This window comes from Somniosus microcephalus, chromosome 8 (genome assembly GCF_052327205.1).
Source record: "Somniosus microcephalus isolate GS21.2 chromosome 8, FLI_Smic_1.0, whole genome shotgun sequence".
Classification (NCBI taxonomy): Eukaryota; Metazoa; Chordata; class Chondrichthyes; order Squaliformes; family Somniosidae; genus Somniosus; species Somniosus microcephalus.
The window spans coordinates 26,138,685-26,156,979 of NC_140994.1; the positions used below are offsets into that span (position 1 = coordinate 26,138,685).

General features: G+C 45.5%; 1 protein-coding gene across 1 annotated transcript; it reads left to right on the plus strand.

The window, feature by feature from the left end:
- Positions 1-13,300: 13,300 nt before the first annotated feature.
- LOC147113388 (prolactin-releasing peptide receptor-like) lies at positions 13,301-14,355 on the plus strand. The gene is given in 5 exon segments (XM_085996120.1): positions 13,301-13,425; positions 13,427-13,473; positions 13,476-13,860; positions 13,862-14,069; positions 14,071-14,355. Coding segments are annotated over 5 exon segments (1,050 nt in total).
- The last annotated feature ends 3,940 nt before the right edge of the window (positions 14,356-18,295 follow it).

The window sequence follows — 18,295 nt, forward strand, 5'->3', positions numbered from 1 at the left end:
TTTCTCAATGTTAAGGTTGTGTCATCTGCATATTCATGTATCACCGACACCAGCCCAGAACTGGGGACCACAATCCCAACTACACCTTGTTTTTTTCACATCATGTAATCTAATGGTTCTGCTACCAATGTGTACAACAATGGGGACAGGGGACAACCCTGTCTCACTGATCTCTGTATCGGAAAATACTTGGATAAAAAACCATTACATTTAACACAGCTAAATATGTTTGAATAAAAAATCCTTATCCACTCAATGAAATTTTCCCCGAAACCAAATACTTCCAAAACCTTCAATAAAAGCTCATGAGAGACCCTATCAAAGGCTTTCTCTTGATCTATCTTTAATACATAAACCTCCCTCCCACTCTCTTCCATGAGCTCTATCGCATCTCGGATTGAGACCACAGAGTCTGCGATGTCCCGGCTTATGACTCCATAGGACTGAGAGGGCAAAACTATCTGTGGCAACACCTCCGTCATACGATTTGCCATAACCCTTGCCAAGATCTTATAATCCACATTTAATAATGTGATGGGCCTCCAATTCTTCATATCCCTTCTATCCTCTTTATTTTTATAGGCTAAGCTTATGACACCTCTCCTCATAGATGGGGCTAGGCTTCCCCCAATTTTAATTTCCTTAAAAACTCCTAAGAGCAATGGACTTAAAATCTCAAAAAATTCTTTATAAAATTCTGCACTTAGTCCATCGGACCCTGGGCTTCCCCCCCCCCACCGCCCCTTCATTCCACTTACTTTTATTTCTGCTAATCCTACTTCTTTGTCACACATGCTTCTCTCATCCTCCTTTAAACCCTCTTCAATAAAAGCACTAACCTTCTTCATCGCCAAATTGGAAATGTCTTCTTTTGTATATAACTCTTGATAAAAGCTGCTAGCCGCCTCTAAAATCTCCCCACTTTCATGAATGATCTTCTCCCCAACCTTCAACTCTCCAATTAATGATAATCTCTGTCACAGCTTCTCTTGCTCTAGAAAATATCTAGTGCATCTTTTGCCCTCCAATGCATCTCTAGCATTTGCACGGAGAATGGCCCCTTGCATTTTTCAGCTTGCAATAATTCCCACTCTTCCTTTAGCACCCAGAACTTAGTCTCAGCTCCCTTATCCCCTCCGTCAGCTGCTTTACAGACATCCGTAAACCTTTTGTTTATATTCTCTTCTCGACACCAGTTAGCTGCCGCTCTCTTTTTCCCATAACGTACCGAAAAAACTTTGACCTCATATTTGAAATTGTCCCACCGAACTCTTCTTTCTTTCAAGAACAAAGGTTCCTTCGAGCATTCTTTATTATATTTAAAATCCCTTCTTTATAAACAATTTATTTCAGATATTGATTGCTTAAAATCCACAGCCCTGAACCGACCTTAACTCTGCTGTTCCTAATTCAAAGAACCAAAGCCGAGTGGTCACTAAAAAATACTTTTTTATAATAAATCTCCATCACCTCAGAACTTAACCCTTCCCGCATTAACACAAAATCTATTCGGCTCTGTTTTAAAACATCACCCACCCAACCTGTTCTGGAGAACTCCCCTTTCATGGGGTTCCGGTCCCTCCATAAGTCTCTCAAATTTAAATTTGCCACCATTTTTACAATCATCCCTCTGGGGTTATCATCCTTAAAGGTCATCTGAGCTGAAATGTCCATCCGAGATAAAAATACATTAAAATCCTCCACTATACAAGGATTTTCCACCTCTGCCATTTCAGTGAATAACCCCCGAAAATACTCGCGACGCTTCCAATGGTCGTTCGGTGCATAGATATTAAAGAGATCGCAATTAAATTACTCCATTTTTACCCTTAGCCATAAAAATCTCCCCTCAGTGTCCTTGTCCACCAAGGCAACGTTCTCTTTTATGGATGGACTCACCAAAGCAGACACCCCTGTATGGTTATTGTTTGCACAACTTGCAAACACCTCTCCCTTCCAAACCTTCTGAACTCTTTCTAGAATATCCTCATCCCAAAAGGTTTCTTGCAGACACAACAAATCCATGCCTTTAAAACCCTGCAACAACTGCTGCAATTTCTTCTCACCCCTCAGTCCATTCACATTCATCGAGACCAATGTAATCATGGCTCTGAAGAAAGGAAGTATGCCTGATAATCTCCACATCAGTTAATCTCTGGCCTTTCCCTCCTCTCATGCACCTTCCCAACTTTACAGCCAGCTGTTGCTTTTTCCTGCAGCCTCCGACTCTTTTCCACCTCCTGTTTGAACCTTCCCTGCTGTTTCAGCCTCTTCCTTGCATTAAGTTTGGGCCACCTAGGAGCTGCCCTTTCTCCATCCTTCTACCCCTCACTAACCTTTCCCTTTCCACATGATGCCACCCCACCCCCCACTTCCATGTCTCTGTCCCCCTCTAATTCCTCACACTCAAGCTCTTCTGCAACCCCCTGTGCCTGCTCCCCATCAGATACATAATCCTGCTCCCCGTCAGATACATCATCTCCCATAGAGAGTCTTCCTGCTATCGCAGTTTCTCCAACAGTGCCGCTCTCTTTGACCTCATCTCCACCTCTGACCCTTGCTCCCTGATCCTTCTCTCTCTGGGACAATGGCGCACCTATATCACTCCCTTCTGGCGTCTTTGTCTCACCGCTCCCATCCTGCTGCCCCTTTAAGACTCCTGCCTCTTGAACCCTCTCCTTGTCTTGCTCCCTCTTGCTCACTGAGATGTCCGACTCCCCGTCTTTCTTTGGAGTACTTACATTTACCACACACCCCGCTCCTGCCTCCTCTCCCCCCATGGACACCAGATTCTTTAGGGAGAGCTGAACTGTATTAAGGCTCGAGTCTGCACTCGACCCTTGCTGCCCTCTGCTGTCTTTGTTCTTTTCCACTGTACTTGGTGTGTTTTCCACCATCTCCACACTGTTCTCTGCACTGCAATTTTCTGCCTCTTCCTGTGCTCTTTTCTCCTTCAATTTACCAGCTGTGTCCTCCGACTGCTCTGCTCCTCCGGCCGTTCCACTCACACCTCTTGCTCCTTCTCCAATCTCCTCGTCACTCATAGAACTTCCTTCTGCCTCACACTCACAGCGGGTGGGGCCTTTGTGACACACCCCACAGCTCTCCGCCTTGCAGCTCCGAGCGATGTGTCCAGACTCACTGCAATTATAACAGTACAAGTCTGGACAGTTTCTTATGAGATGGTCGTGTCCAAGACAATAATAACAAACCTTCACTTGGTTATCATGCAGTACTCAGAAGTACTGCACTCCTTCCATTGTCTCGAATTTCATGCTGTACAGTAATGACTTCACCCCCTCTGGGAACTGCACCTTTATGTAATGGGTTCCACCTGCTACCCATGTTCCTGGATAGTATCTCCTCTTTATTGGTGAGCAAATTTTAATGTCCCACAACTCCAATTTTTTGATTAGCACATCGTCCTCAATATAAACAGGCAAGTTTGAGAATGAGACCACCACCTCTTCCAAATATAGCAGAGATACCTCCAAGAACTTATCGCCAACTTTCAAACTGAGTAAAAGTCTTTCCACCTCCTCTTGGCCACTGACCGTCACCTCGAATCCAACATTCAGCTTTGGTCGGCAGGCAAAGCAGCTTCCCTCGCCACAGTCCTCATGTACCGCTTATATAATATCCCAAGCTCGTATCTCCTTATCCTCGCACTGAACCACCACTGTGTTTTCTCTTCTAAACCTCCTGGGGTCCTAGCCCAAATCTTTGGGCCTTTTTCTTTCCCTTCCAACCACAGTTTCTCCCCTAATTAAATTTATCTTGGGAACACTGTCCTCTGAGGGGCCCGGCACTCCGGACCCCTCAGCAGCCATCTGGCTATTGTTTATAGGCCAAAAAGGCCCTAAAACCAGAAAAAAAAACCACCACCAATTTTTTACAAACTCACTCCAACTCCCTGCAGCAATCAGGCAACCAGTAACACCTGCTCACTCCTAGCCCCTCCCACCTAGCGAGTGCTACCCACTGAGCCACAGCTGACAACAGTAGCTAGTAGCCCTAAAGATAATAGCAGCTATGGATTACATACATGTTGATAGCCATGTACCATACCATAATCAGAGAGAGAGGGAGGGAGGGAGGGAGGACACCAAAAATATATAGTATATGGAATACATTTCTGATCACTTGCTGTTTAAAAGACAGATTTAATGAACTATAGCATCTTTTCCATATCGTACAAAAGATTATAAAATGTCAGCTTTCACGGCGGGAATTGTGTCCATTTTAAAAATCAATTCTCATTTAAAAAAAGTAAATGGTGCCCAAACTTTGATTGTTGATGAATACAACAGTTCTATAATACACTATGGGACACCTGCTAACTGCTGCATTGTAACGTGCGGAACCTGCTTTTCAAAGCCCAGTTCCTTTACCTCATAGGTTTTACAGTAATATAATGAATGAACTTTTCCCTTATGAAAATCAAAAGATTACATAAGCTTGGTTCTGTGCAGAATTTTTAGCTTTCAAAACTTTTTTTTGTTTAGTTTTCTTCACACAAGATTATTTCGCACACAAGGCCATATTTCACTCTGATCATTGTAATGAAAAAGTAGATGTGTGTACTGCTCGTAGCAAGTACCAGTGGCCTCCCTCAATTTCATCACTGCTCGGAGCATTCCACTCTCTCCAAAAACGGATTAAGAAACATTACCACGAATGTTTTTTTTAAACTTGTTAAAGCTTTATTAAGGTAATTCTTTATTAATCCATGATGAATTAGTAAAGCTTTCCTGAGCTGCATAATCAAATTGAGAAGTGACATTATTAAGCTTAATGAACAGGACCATTTCCAAATATCACCACAGCAGTGACAGAAATGAATCGTGGGGAAGAGAAGGTTCTGTGCTCTGATGCCTTTCTCTAACTATCTAAAATGAAGTCAATAACTAAACATTTTTTACCAAAAGCAGCCATTACTATTCATATAAATGCAGAACATGTGCCACAACATTCAGTTCATTTCTAATAAGAATTCAATAAAATGCATCCTATATTGCACTCTCTGGGGGAACTTCAATTTTAAATATCGCCCCCTGATTTAGCAAGCCAAGATGTGAAGCGTTGCTTTGACATCAATGAGAGGATATATACATCCAATAACATTTCCCCATCACTAACGCATCATTAGAATTTACCTGCCCATATTTGGATGGGTGTATTCAATGCTGGCCCGAACTTGTGCTGATCAATTGCACAGGCTGTGATGCCAAATTTGAAAATGTCGTCATTTTTTTTTCTTAACCCAAATTAATGTAATCGGTTCCCAAGGCTGGAAAATCAGCAGGGGTCAGGGGTGCATCTTAGAGGTGAGCAGAAGATGCGCCCCCCATTCTGCAACAATGGAAAATCAAATATCTCACCCACACAGCTCTATTGGAACTCTTTGAATGAATTTAGTTAATGAGAAATAGTCAGTGGATATAACACACTTGGATTTTCAGAAGTCATTTTACAAGTTTATTATCTAAAAAAAGAAAGATAAGAAAAGCATCTGGAAGTAATTACATAGGATTACATAGGATATACAGCACAGAAACAGGCCATTTGGCCCAACCAGTCCATGTCAGTGTTTATGCTCCACACGAGCCTCCTCCCGTCTTTCCTCATCTAACTCTATCAGCAAAACCCTCTATTCCCTTCTCTTTCATATGCTTGTCTAGTCGCCCCTTAAATGTACCTATACTCTTCGCTTCAACCACTCCCTGTGGTAGCGAGTTCCACATTCTCACCACTCTCTGGGTAAAGAAGTTCCTTCTGAATTCCCTATTTGATTTCTTGGTGACCATCTTATATTAATGGCCTCTAGTTATGCTCTTCCCCACAAGTGGAAACATTCTCTCTGTATCCATTCTATCAAAATTTTTCATAATTTTAAAGACCTCTATTAGGTCACCCCTCAGCCTTTTTTTTCCAAGAGAAAAGAGATCCAGCCTGTTCATCCTTTCCTTATATGTATACCTTCGCATTTCTGGTATCATCCTTGTAAATCTTCTCTGCACCCTCTCCAGTGCCTCTATATCGTTTTTATAATGTGGCGACCAGAACTGTATGCAGTACTCTAGTGTGGTCTAACCAAGGTTAACTTCCCTACTTTTCAATTCTATACCTCTAGAAATAAACCCTAGTGCTTGGTTTGCTTTTTTTATGACCTTGCTAACCTGTGTCGCAACTTTTAGGGATTTGTGTATTTGTACTCCGAGATCCCTTTGTTCCTCTACCCCACCTAGACTCGCACCCTCCAAGTGATAAGTGACATTCCTATTCTTCTTACCAAAATGTAATACCTCACATTCATCTGTGTTGAACTTCATTTGCCAATTATATGCCCATTCTGCAAGTTTATTAATGTCCTCCCGTAATTTGTTGCAGTCCTCCTCAGTATTGACTATCCCCCCCAATTTGGTGTCATCCGCAAATTTAGAAATTGTGTTTTTGATTCCAAAGTCTAAATCGTTAATGTAAATTGTGAACAGCAGTGGTCCCAGCACTGATCCTTGTGGAACACCACTACCCACCTTCTGCCACTGTGAATAGCTACCCTTTACTCCCACTCTCTGCTTTCTGTCTTGAAGCCAGCCAGCAATCCATTCTGCTACTTGTCCCCTGACTCCATATTCTCTGACCTTATTCATTAGTCAATTATGTGGTACCTTATCAAAGGCCTTTTGAAAATCCAGATAGATTACATCTACTGCATTACCATTGCCTACTCTCTCTGTTACCTCTTCAAAAAATTCAATGAGGTTGGTCAAGCAAGACTTTCCCTTTTGAAATCCATGTTGACTATTCATTATTATATTTTTGGTTGCTGGATGTTCTTCTATTTTCTCCTTTGAATCACAGAATCACTGAATCCCCACAATGCAGATAGAGGCCATTTCGGCCCATCGAGCCTGCACCGACACACATCCCACCCTATCCCTGCAACCCCACGTATTTAATCCCCTAACACTAAGGGTCAATTTATCATAGCCAAATCAACCCAACCCACACATCTTTGGACTATGGGAGGAAACCAGAGCACCCAGAGAAAACCCATGCAGACACAGGGAGAATGTGCAAACTCCACACAGACAGTCGCCCGAGGCTAGATTTGAACCCGGGTCTCTGGTGCTGTGAGGCAACAGTGCTAACCACTATGCCACCTCATTTCAGTCCTAAATGTCCTTATCCTTATCCTTAGACTATGACCCCTGGTTCTGGACTCCCCGAACTTCAGGAACATCCTTCCAGCATCTAGTCTGTCCAGGCCTGACAGAATTTTATAGGTTTCGATGAGATCCCCTCTCAATCTTCTAAACTCCAGTGAGTATAAGCCCAGTCGACACAATCTCTCCTCCTACGTCATTCCTGCCATCCCAGGTATCAGCCTGGTGAATCTTCGCTGCACTCCTTCCATAGCAAGAACGTCCTTCCTCAGATAAGGCGACCAAAACTGCACACAATACTCAAGGTGCGGTCTCACCAAGGCCCTGTACATCTGTAGCAAGACATCCTTGTTCCTGTACTCGAACCCTCTTGCTACGAAGGCCAACATACCATTTGCCTTCTTAACTGCCTGCTGCACCTGCATGCTTACCTTCAGCGACTGGTGCACAAGAACACCCAGGTCTCTTTGCACTTCCCCTTCTCCCAATCTATTGCCATTCAAATAATAATCTGCCTTCCTGTTTTTGCCACCAAAGTGGATAACCTCACATTTATCCACATTATAGTGCATTTGCCATGTTTCTGCCCAATCAGCTAACCTGTCCAAATCGTACTAGAGTTTCATGACATCCTCCTCACAGCATACCCTCCCACCCAGCTTTGTGTCGTCTGCAAATTTGGAGATATTACATCCAATTCCCTCGTCCAGATAATTAAAATATATTGTGAACAGCTGGGGTCCTAGGACCAATCCTTGCGGTACCCCACTAGTCACTGCCTGCCACTCGGAAAATGACCCGTTTATTCCAACTCTTTGCTTTCTGTCCGCCAACCAGTTCTCTATCTAAGTCAATACCTTGCCCCCAATCCCATGTGCCTTAATTTTGCACGCTAATCTCTTATGCGGGACATTATCGAAAGCCTTCTGAAAGTCCAAATACACCACATCCACTGGTTCTCCCTTATCTATTATACCAGTTACATCCTCAAAAAATTCCAGTAGATTAGTCAAGCATGATTTACCTTTTGTAAATCCATGTTGACTTTGTCCGATCCTGTCACTGCTTTCCGAGTGCTCTGCTATTACATCTTTTATAATGGACTCTAGCATTTTCCCCACTACCGATGTCAGGCTTACTGGTCTATAATTCCCCGCTTTTTCTCTGCCACCTTTTTTGAATAGTGGGCTAACATTAGCTACCCTCCAATCCATGGGTACTGTTCCAGAGTCCATTGAGTTCTGGAAGATGCCCAGCAATGCATCTACTATTTCTAGGGCCACTTCCTTAAGTACCCTGGGATGTAGATTATCAGGCCTTGGGGATTTATCGGCCTTCAGTCCCATCAATTTTCCTAACACCATTTCCCTACAAATACTGATTTCTTTCAGTTCCACCCTTTCATCAGACCCTATGTTCCCCGGTATTTCTGGGAGGTTATTTGTGTCCTCCTTTGTGAAGACAGAACCAAAATATGTATTTAGTTGGTCTGCCATTTCTTTGTTCCCCATTATAAATTCCCCTGATTCTGACTGCAAGGGACCTACACTTGACTTCACCAATCTTTTTCTCTTCACATATCTATAAAAGATTTTACAGTCAGTTTTTATATTCTCTGCAAGCTTACTCTCATATTCTATTTTCCCTTCCTTAATTAATCCCTTTGTCCTCCTTTGTTGAATCCCAAACTGCTCCCAATCCTCAGGATTATTGCTTTTTCTGGCCAATTTGTATGTCCTCTCCTTGGATCTTATGCTATCCCTAATTTCCCTTGTCAGCCACGGTTGAGTCAACAATTTTGTTTTATTTTTATGCCAAACTGGGATGAACAACTTCTGTAGTTCATCCATTCGGTCTTTGAATGTTTGCCATTGCCTATCCACCGTCAACCCTTTGAGTGCCATTCCCCAATCAATCCTACCCAACTCGCTCCTCAGACCATCGTAGTTTCCTTTATTTAAATTGAGGACCCTAGTTTCTGAGTCAACTACTTCATTCTCCATCTTAATGAAGAATTCAATCATATTATGATCGCTCCGACCCAAGGGGCCTCGTACAACAAGATTGCTAATTAATCCTTTCTCGTTACATAATACCCAGTCTAAGATGGCCTGATCTCTGGTTGGTTCCTTGACATATTGGTCCAGGAAACCATCCCGTAAACACTCCAGGAATTCCTCCTCCACAGTATTGTTAGTAATTTGGTTAGCCCAATCTATATGTAGATTAAAGTCACCCATGATGACTGCTGTGCCCTTATTGCACGCTTCTTTAATTTCCCTTTTAATGCCATCCCCAACCTCCGCCTTACTGTTTGGAGGTCTATATACCACTCCCACTAATGTTTTTTTCCCCTTAGTATTTCTCAATTCTACCCATACAGATTCCACATCATCAGAGCTAATATCCTTCATTATAATTGTGTTAATCCCTTCTTTAACCAGTAGTGCTACCCCTCCTCCCTTTCCTTTTTGCCTATCTTTCCTGAATATCGAATACCCCTGGATGTTGAGTTCCCAGTCTTGGCCATCCTTGAGCCACGTTTCCGTAATCGCAACCAAATCATATTCATTTACCTCTATTTGCGCAGACAGTTCATCCACCTTATTACAAATGCTCCTCGCATTAAGACACAAAGCCTTCAGGCTTGTTTTTTTAATGCTCTTAGACCTATTAGAATTATTATTTACTGTGGCCACGTTTGATTTCAACCATTGATTTCTTTGACTGCCACTTTTGTTTTTCTCCTTCCTATCTTTTGCTTTTATCCTTGTTTCCCTTTCCTCTGTCTCCCTGCTCAGGTTCCCAACCCCCTTCCATTTTAGTTTAAACCCTCCCCCACAGCACAAGCAAACACTCCCCCTAGGACATCGGTTCCAGCCCTGCCCAGGTGCAGACCGTCCGGTTTGAACTGGTCCCACCTCCCCCAGAACCGGTTCCAATGTCCCAGGAACTTGAATCCCTCCCCCTGGCACCATTCCTCTAGCCACGTATTCATCTGAAGTATCCTTCTATTTCTACTCTGACTAGCACGTGGCACTGGTAGCAATCCTGAGATTACAACCTTTGAGGTCCTGTTTGTTAATTTACCTCCTAACTCCCTATATTCCGCTTTTAGGACCTCATCCCGCTTTTTACCTATATCGTTGGTGCCTATATGCACCACAACAACTGGCTGTTCACCCTCCCCTTCCAAGATGTTCTGCAGCCGCTCGGAGACATCCTTGACCCTTGCATCAGGGAGGCAACACACCATCCTGGAGTCTCGTTTGCAGCCGCAGAAACGCCTATCTATCCCCCTTACAATTGAATCCCCTATTACTATAGCTCTACCACGCTTTTTCCTCCCATTCTGTGCAGCAGAGCCACCCCTGGTGCCAGGAAGTTGGCTGCTGCTGCCTTCCTCTGATAAGCCATCCCCCCCAACAGTACTCAAAGTGGTTTATCTGTTGGAGAGGGGGATGGCCACAGGGGACCCCTGCACTACCTGCCTACGCCTAGTCCTCTGCCTGTTGGTCACCCGTTCCCTTTCTTCCTGTCCAACCTCTACCTGTGGTGTGTCCAACTCCCTAAACATACTATTCATGATGTCCCGAGCATCGTGAACGCTCCAGTATGCATCCAATCGCAGCTCCAGCGCTGCAATGCGGTCTGTCAGTAGTTGCAGCTGGGTGCACTTCCTGCACACGTAGTTGTCAGGGACACAGGAAGTGTCCCTGAGTTCCCACATATCGCAGGAGGAGCAGATCACAGGGCCGGGCTGTCCTGCCATGACTTACCCTTTAATTAATTGAGTTTAAATTAAATCAATCAATCCCACTAATTACACTACAGTTAAATAGTTTACCAACAGTCCCCGCTACACCAGAGGGACCTTAGAAACTATAAACTAGAGTTAAAGTTTAAAAAAAGAGAGAAATACTCACCAACCAATCAGTTACCTGCTTCCTGCTGATGTCACACTTTGATTACTTTTTACCTCTGTCCCCCACTGCTGAATTGGTCAGGCCTCGCTCCACACACAGGCTCGCTGCCGGTTTTATGCCTCACTGCTCGCTCTGCACTCCTCACCCAGGTCCGTCTCTCTGGTCGGGCCTCACTTCTCACACAGGTGTGCTGCTGGTTTTATGCCTCACTGCTCGCTCTGCACTCCTCACCCAGGTCCGTCTCTCTGGTCGGGCCTCGCTCCTCACACAGGCTCGCTGCTGGTTTTATGCCTCACTGCTCGCTCTGCACTCCTCACCCAGGTCCGTCTCTCTGGTCGGGCCTCACTTCTCACACAGGCTCGCTGCTGGTTTTATGCCTCACTGCTCGCTCTGCACTCCTCACCCAGGTCCGTCTCTCTGGTCGGGCATCTCTCCTCACACAGGCTCGCTGCTGGTTTTATGCCTCACTGCTCGCTCTGCAATCCTCACCCAGGTCCGTCTCTGGTCGGGCCTCGCTCCACACACAGGCTCGCTGCCGGTTTTATGCCTCACTGCTCGCTCTGCACTCCTCACCCAGGTCCGTCTCTGGTGTAGTCTGCAGGAGTCTGTCCTGAGTCGTGTTGTCTTACATAATATGCCAGAATAATCTAGTAAAGCACAGTCCCAGATGCCTGTAGTAAATACGAAAATACTAGGCACTTCTCATCTTCAATCTATTCTCTCTCCTCTTCAAATCTTGCTGGGTTATGGTTTCACTTATGCTGGCAGCCCTCGGCTACCTGACCCTAGTGGTCATGCTTTATGTGTGAAGCTGTGAACATTGGGAACCGATAAAGCCATGGAGGGCTTGACCCCAATCTTATCGCACTATAGATTCCAGCAGGAGGTCACTCGAGGATCTGACCCCAATCCTATCACACAGCGGTCTCTGGACTACAAATAGAAGTAAGATTCCCCTCCCCCCCCCCCCCCCCCATCACCAGCTACAAGGCACTGAAGCCAATTGCAGCACTGAAACTGTTACCTTGGCTGAGGTCAACTAACTCAGCACAGACTGTGGATTGAACCGGGGATATTATGGGCTGTGCTGCTCAGTATCACTGCGGGAGGAGCCTTTACCCACACATGGAGCAGTCTAAATGCTTAATCAGAGTTAGTGTTCAGAAATTGCTTCTAACCATTTAATTTCCAATATAATTACCTGTCCGAACAGAGAGCCGATATTTGATGATTTGAATAATTGCAATTTAGGGGGAAAAAAATCTTAAACACGGAGCTAAAATAAATGTTCCCAATCTCCATCGACCATCCTGAAATCGCTCAGCTTGTCCAAGTAAACTTATCAATTCTCATCATGAGCTTTATTTTCACATGGAAATCAATGCCACTAATTCAGAGCGAACCCCACAGTGGACTCGGGTAATCTTGTACCGTGGCCTTTAGCCGGTGATTATTGGGTGTTCACAGTGTGTAGGTCGATTGGTGCTGCTGGGGTTTACAAACTCGGTGAAACAAATGTCTGAAGAGCAGGACCGCCTGTACAGGGTGGACCAGCCCTGTCAGTGACCACACTAACCAGTGACGTTAATGCCCGTATACAATGTACAGGAGGAGCTTGCTGGAGACAGTGAACTTGTTCTGAGAGCGCTCCAATGAAGCAATTCCAGGGCAGCACCTTCTACTTTGACATACGGCTGCTGTCATTTAATGTTTAATCATTGAAGTCGTCGTCGTACGTGTCTTCGCACTGTTCCCTTTGGGGAACTGTATGAAGTGGTGGAAGGATTTCTGGCCACGATTAACGCTCCTTCCGTGACCGTAACCATCTTTGTACCAGCCATTAGGGTGGTTAGTCCTATGGCGGGAGGGTTTTACGGGCTCCCACAACCTATACGAGGGGGGGGGGGCACCCACACCCACGGACGCAAGTATCCCGCTGGATATCAACCCAGAATTTAGAGCCGGAGCTCCGACTTCACTTGCCGGGACTGTCTGGAGCGGGGTTCGAAACCCTACACCTTCTGGCCCAGCGGCAGGGATGCTACCGCTACGCCAAAGGCCCACTCCATCATTGAAGTGAAGTCCAAGCACCGGTTGCAGTCGGTAAGGCATTACTTTGTCCTCTCTATCTCACTGCTCTTATTGTCAGCCCTGTATCTTAGGGTGAAAGTACACCTTTTTATGCTTTGGTTTAGTGGAGCGACGATGAACGATTCTGCTGGAGATACGGGCTCAGGACAACAGGGAGATGCCCTGAACTCGTCTCAGCGGATTCTGAGACCAGGGTCTAGGGACAATGCAACGTACTTTGAAGGGTTGCAGTTAATCCAAGTTAAAGCCGCTGATCATCCTATTATATTCAGTTATCGTGGTTATAGGATCCTCGGGAACTCCCTTTTGGTCTATGTGATCCTCAGGATCAAGAAAATGCGCAATGTCACCAACTTTCTGATTGGCAACCTGGCTTCCTCGGGTGTCCTGATGTGCATCACCTGCATCCCCCTGACCCTGGCTCATGTCTTCGAGCCCCGGGGCTGGCTGTTTGGCAGCACCATGTGCTACTTGGTCCTCTTCCTGCAACCCGTGACAGTCTGCGTTTCCATCTTCACCCTGACTGGCATCGCCGTGGACCGTTACCTGGCCATCGTCCACCCGCTCCGCCACCACATCTCACTCAGCCTCTGCGCCTACCTGATGCTCTTCACCTGGATCGGCGCCGGCTGCCAGGCCGTGCCCGCCCTGGCCCACACCTCCCACCTGGAGCTGGAGCGTGGCCATCTGCGGAGAGTTCTGGCAGAGGGAGGACCAAGAGAGGCAAGCGTACGCCGCCTGCCTGCTGCTGGCGACCTACCTCCTGCCCCTCCTGAACATCCTGCTCTCCTCCCTGAAGACCTGGTCCAAACTCAGAAACAGGGTCACACCAGGCTCCATCACCCAGACCCAAGCTAACGCGGACAAGGCGAGAAGAATAAGGGACCTTCTGCCTCCTCGTGATAGCGGTCCTGGTCTTCGGAATCTGCTGGCTGCCTCTCCACGTGTTTAACATTGTGCGTGATATCAACATTGGCCTCATAGACAGATACTACTTCACTCTGGTTCAACTCTCCTGCCACTGGTTTGCCATGAGCTCTGCCTGTTATAATCCCTTTATTTACACCCGGCTGCACGACAGCTTTCGGCAAGAGTTGAAAAAGATGTTTACCTGGCGCCGGAAGGTGGCTCCTTCAGGGCAGAGTGTCACAGTGAGCGTTGTTCTCTAGGGAACTAGCTCTCACTGCGAACCACCTGGGTCCATGGACTAAATGCAACATTCCTGTAAGCGAGGATAATCTGGAAGGTAAAACAGAACTAACAGACTCAGGTGTTGCCCAGACCAATAGTTTTATTACGAGTGCACACCGGAGAACTATCTCAGCTACCCTTAGCTAGAGACATCGTTCTCAAAAGAAAATGTGAAAATACAACATAGTTATACATTTTATTAGACAATGCCCACTTATTACTAATGAGGGTGTGTACATGAGAATATTGATATTTCATTGGTATACATGGTTAATCAATCAACTATTAGGCCTGCCCTTTGAACTCCAGTAACCTCTGGATACGTCAGTAAGAGCTTATGGACTGTGGGGGGCTTCATTCTAACTTCTGCGAACTTAATTATGTAGCCAGGTGACCAGCCTTCAAGGCCTTATCTGCAGAGACTTCGTCAATGTGCCTTTGTACTTTCATCTCTTCCAGGAGCAGCCCCCCCCACCCCTCAGCATTTACTCAGTGTAATTATAAGTAGATTGTAATTATAAGTAGATTGTAATTATGTCCTTGGTCAGCTAAACTCATTTAGTCTAAAAGGGTTAACACAGCCAAGTATCCCACGGTGCTTTGCGTTTGTTTTCCAGCCTAACAAGACTGAATGGTACCTTTCAGACAGTTTTATACCGGTCGACTATTGAGGCCCACCCCTTTATATCCCCTAAACCAAGTTTTATCCTAACAATTCCTGAGTGCAGTTGTCCCTGGGCAGTTGGCTTTCAAGCTTATGGATGGAGGGGGTGCCCTACAAATGTTGGCACATACTTGGGGGAAACCCCTGCAACTATGGACACACTCGCAAAGACCCCCCCCTTTCCGAATGTCCAAAAAAACAGTACCAGCTACTCAAAGAAAACCGTGCTGATATTGGAGAAAATGATGTATTTGTTGTTAGTGTACAGCTGTGGTAAAACCACCAAGGAACTCCTGTACAAGTGAATAACTGTCTTTAAAGCAATGTTACAGCACCTAGGTCCGTTTGCTACAGTAAACAAGCTTTCTGTAAAAACCCTGAAATAACGCGATGACGTCATCACGTTGGTCACGTGGTGCCCCGAGTGGTGGGAAACGTGACGATGTCATGACGTCAGAGGTGGGCGGTTCTAAGTTGAGTCCTCGTGGAACTAGCTACTGTACAGACCTGTTTGTGATTTCTCCTGCATATTTTGTTTTGTTCATCAGTTTAATTAAATTTGGTTAATTTACTGAACTGACTCGACCTCAGTGATTTAGATAGGAATCCGTAGATTCCTACACAGCAACAGAAATAGCGTACTAATAGGTCAACAAATACAAATATCCGATGATAGGAATTATGAGGGGTTTTGATAAGAGTAACTAGGGAGAAACTGTTTCCACTGGCAGGAGGGTCGGTAACCAGAGGACACAGATTTAGGGTAATTTGCAAAAGAACCCAAAGGGGATATGAGGAGAGGTTTTTTTTACGCAGCGAGTTGTTGTGATCTGGAATGCACTGTCTGAAAAGGTGGTGGAAGCAGATTCAATAGTAACTTTCAAAGGGGAATTGGATAAATACTTGAAAAGGAAATAATTCGCAGGGCTATGGGGAAAGAGCAGGGGAGTGGGACTAATTGGAGAGCTCTTTCAAAGAGCCGGCACAGGCACGACGGGCCGAATGGCTTCCTTCTGTGCTGTATAGTTATGATCCTATGAGGGGTGCCTGCCACCCCTGCCCAAGATCCCCCCTCCCAACACCACCACCTCCACCGCCCCCCCCCACTACCCGCCGCCACAGACTCGCTAGGGAATGGGGACCTCAGTTTGAAAACCTATCCCCTAAGGTTACATGAAGAAAGTGGTATTTTATTCAATAAAGTGAGCAGACTGCTTGGGTCGATAGGAAAACCTGCCCCTGGATTATTTTGTGATGTGACTGTGAACAGTAAAAGTATTTATGTCTTTTTTCCAAACAATGTCCAAAATGCCTTTATTTCACTTTCTAAGTAGGAACCTCAATGTTGTACTTTAAGGAAAGCATTTGATTTGTTGCATTATGAATAAATTATGACATTTTCATCAAGTGTTCATATGTTCATATTAGTTGGAAAATTGCCATGGACTTAGTACTCCGTGATCCTATTGCAGATAATGTTCAGTTAACGAATGTCATTATATTTCATATAGTAAAAACATGACAGAACTATGAAATCATAACTACCCTATACCAAAGCTCTGCAGGCCCCAAGCTGGAGTTCTGTATGTCAGGGTGTCCCCTGCAGTTGATGGTGTGTATCTTACCTTGTGTGCCCCTCCGCTGTGCATCTTGAGGTGTGTGCCCTGCAATTGATGCAGTGTATGTTTTGAATGTGTGCTGTGGCACTGTAAATCTTGTGGTGCATGCTCGGCAACCGGCAGTGAGTATCCTGGAATATATGTCCAAGGGCACATAGTCCAAGATACCCAATGTCAGCCGAGGTGTGCCCCCTGGAGCTGGAACTCTGTATCGCCAAGGTTGCAGTTGACATTATGCATTATGGGGTGTGTACCCTGCAGTTGGCGCAGTGTATATTTGAATATGGGCCGTGGCACTGTGTATCCTGGGATATTTGCCCCCTAGAGCTGAAATTCCGTATCTCAAAACTGCAGTTGGTGCTGTGTATCTTGGTGTGTGCCCCCTGCAGTGCTACTGTGCCTATTGGGTGTATGGCCTGGCATTTTGTATTTCAGGGTGTGCACCCTGGCTCTGTGTATTTTGTGGTATGTGTCTCATGCAGCTGGTGTTGTGTATCGTGGCTATGTGCCCGAGGACCTCACAGTGACAATGATGCATATCAAACTTTGAGATCGCTACTAAGTCTGAATCATATGATCCGTTCAAGGATAAAAGAGGTGGAGCAAATGAAGAATCTCCCAGCTCTCCCTTTTTCAGTGAATTTTTGTATATCTTAGGAAGGATGCCAAGAGGACATTTACTAGAATTGATCAGAAACTTAATTGGACCAGCCACATAAATACTGTGGCTACACGAGCAGGTCAGAGGCTGGGTTTTCTGCGGCAAGTGTCTCACCTCCTGACTCCCCAAAGCCTTTCCACCATCTACAAGGCACAAGTCAGGAGTGTGATGGAATACTCTCCACTGGCCCTGATGAGTGCAGCTCCAACAACACTCGAGAAGCTCGACACCATCCAAGTTAAGCAGCCTGCTTGATTGGCACTCCCTCCACCACCATGTCTGCAGTGTGTACCATCTACAAGATGCACTGCAGCAACTCGCCAAGGCTGCTTCAGCAGCACCTCCCAAATCTGCAACCTCTACAACCTAGAGAGACAAGGGCAGCAGGCGCATGGGAACACCATCACCTCCAAATTCCCCTCCAAGTCACACACCATCCTGACTTGGAAATATATCGCCGTTCCTTCATTGTTGCTGAGCCAAAATCCTGGAACTCCCTCCCTAACAGCACTGTGGGAGTGCCTTCACCACACGGACTGCAGTGGTTCAAGAAGGCGGCTCACCACCACCTTCTCAAGGGCAATTAGGGATGGGCAATAAATGCTGGTCCTGCCAGCGACGCCCACATCCCAGGAATGAGTTTTTTTAAATGGTATCAGGGATGAACGATTTCAGTTAGGTGGAGAGACTAGAGAAAATGGGGTTTTTCTCCTTAGAACAAAAAAGGTTAAGGGGAGATAAAAACAGAAAATGCTGGAAATACTCAGGTCAGGCAGCATCTGTGGAGAGAGATACAGAGTTAACGTTTCAGGTTGATGACCCTTCGTCAGAGGTTAAGGGGAGATTTGATAGAGGTGTTCAAAATCATGAAAGGTTTGATAGAGTAAATAAGGAGAAACTGTTTCCAGTGGCAGAAGGGTCAGTAACCAGAGGACACAGATTTAAGGTAATTGGCAAAAGAACCAGAGGCGACA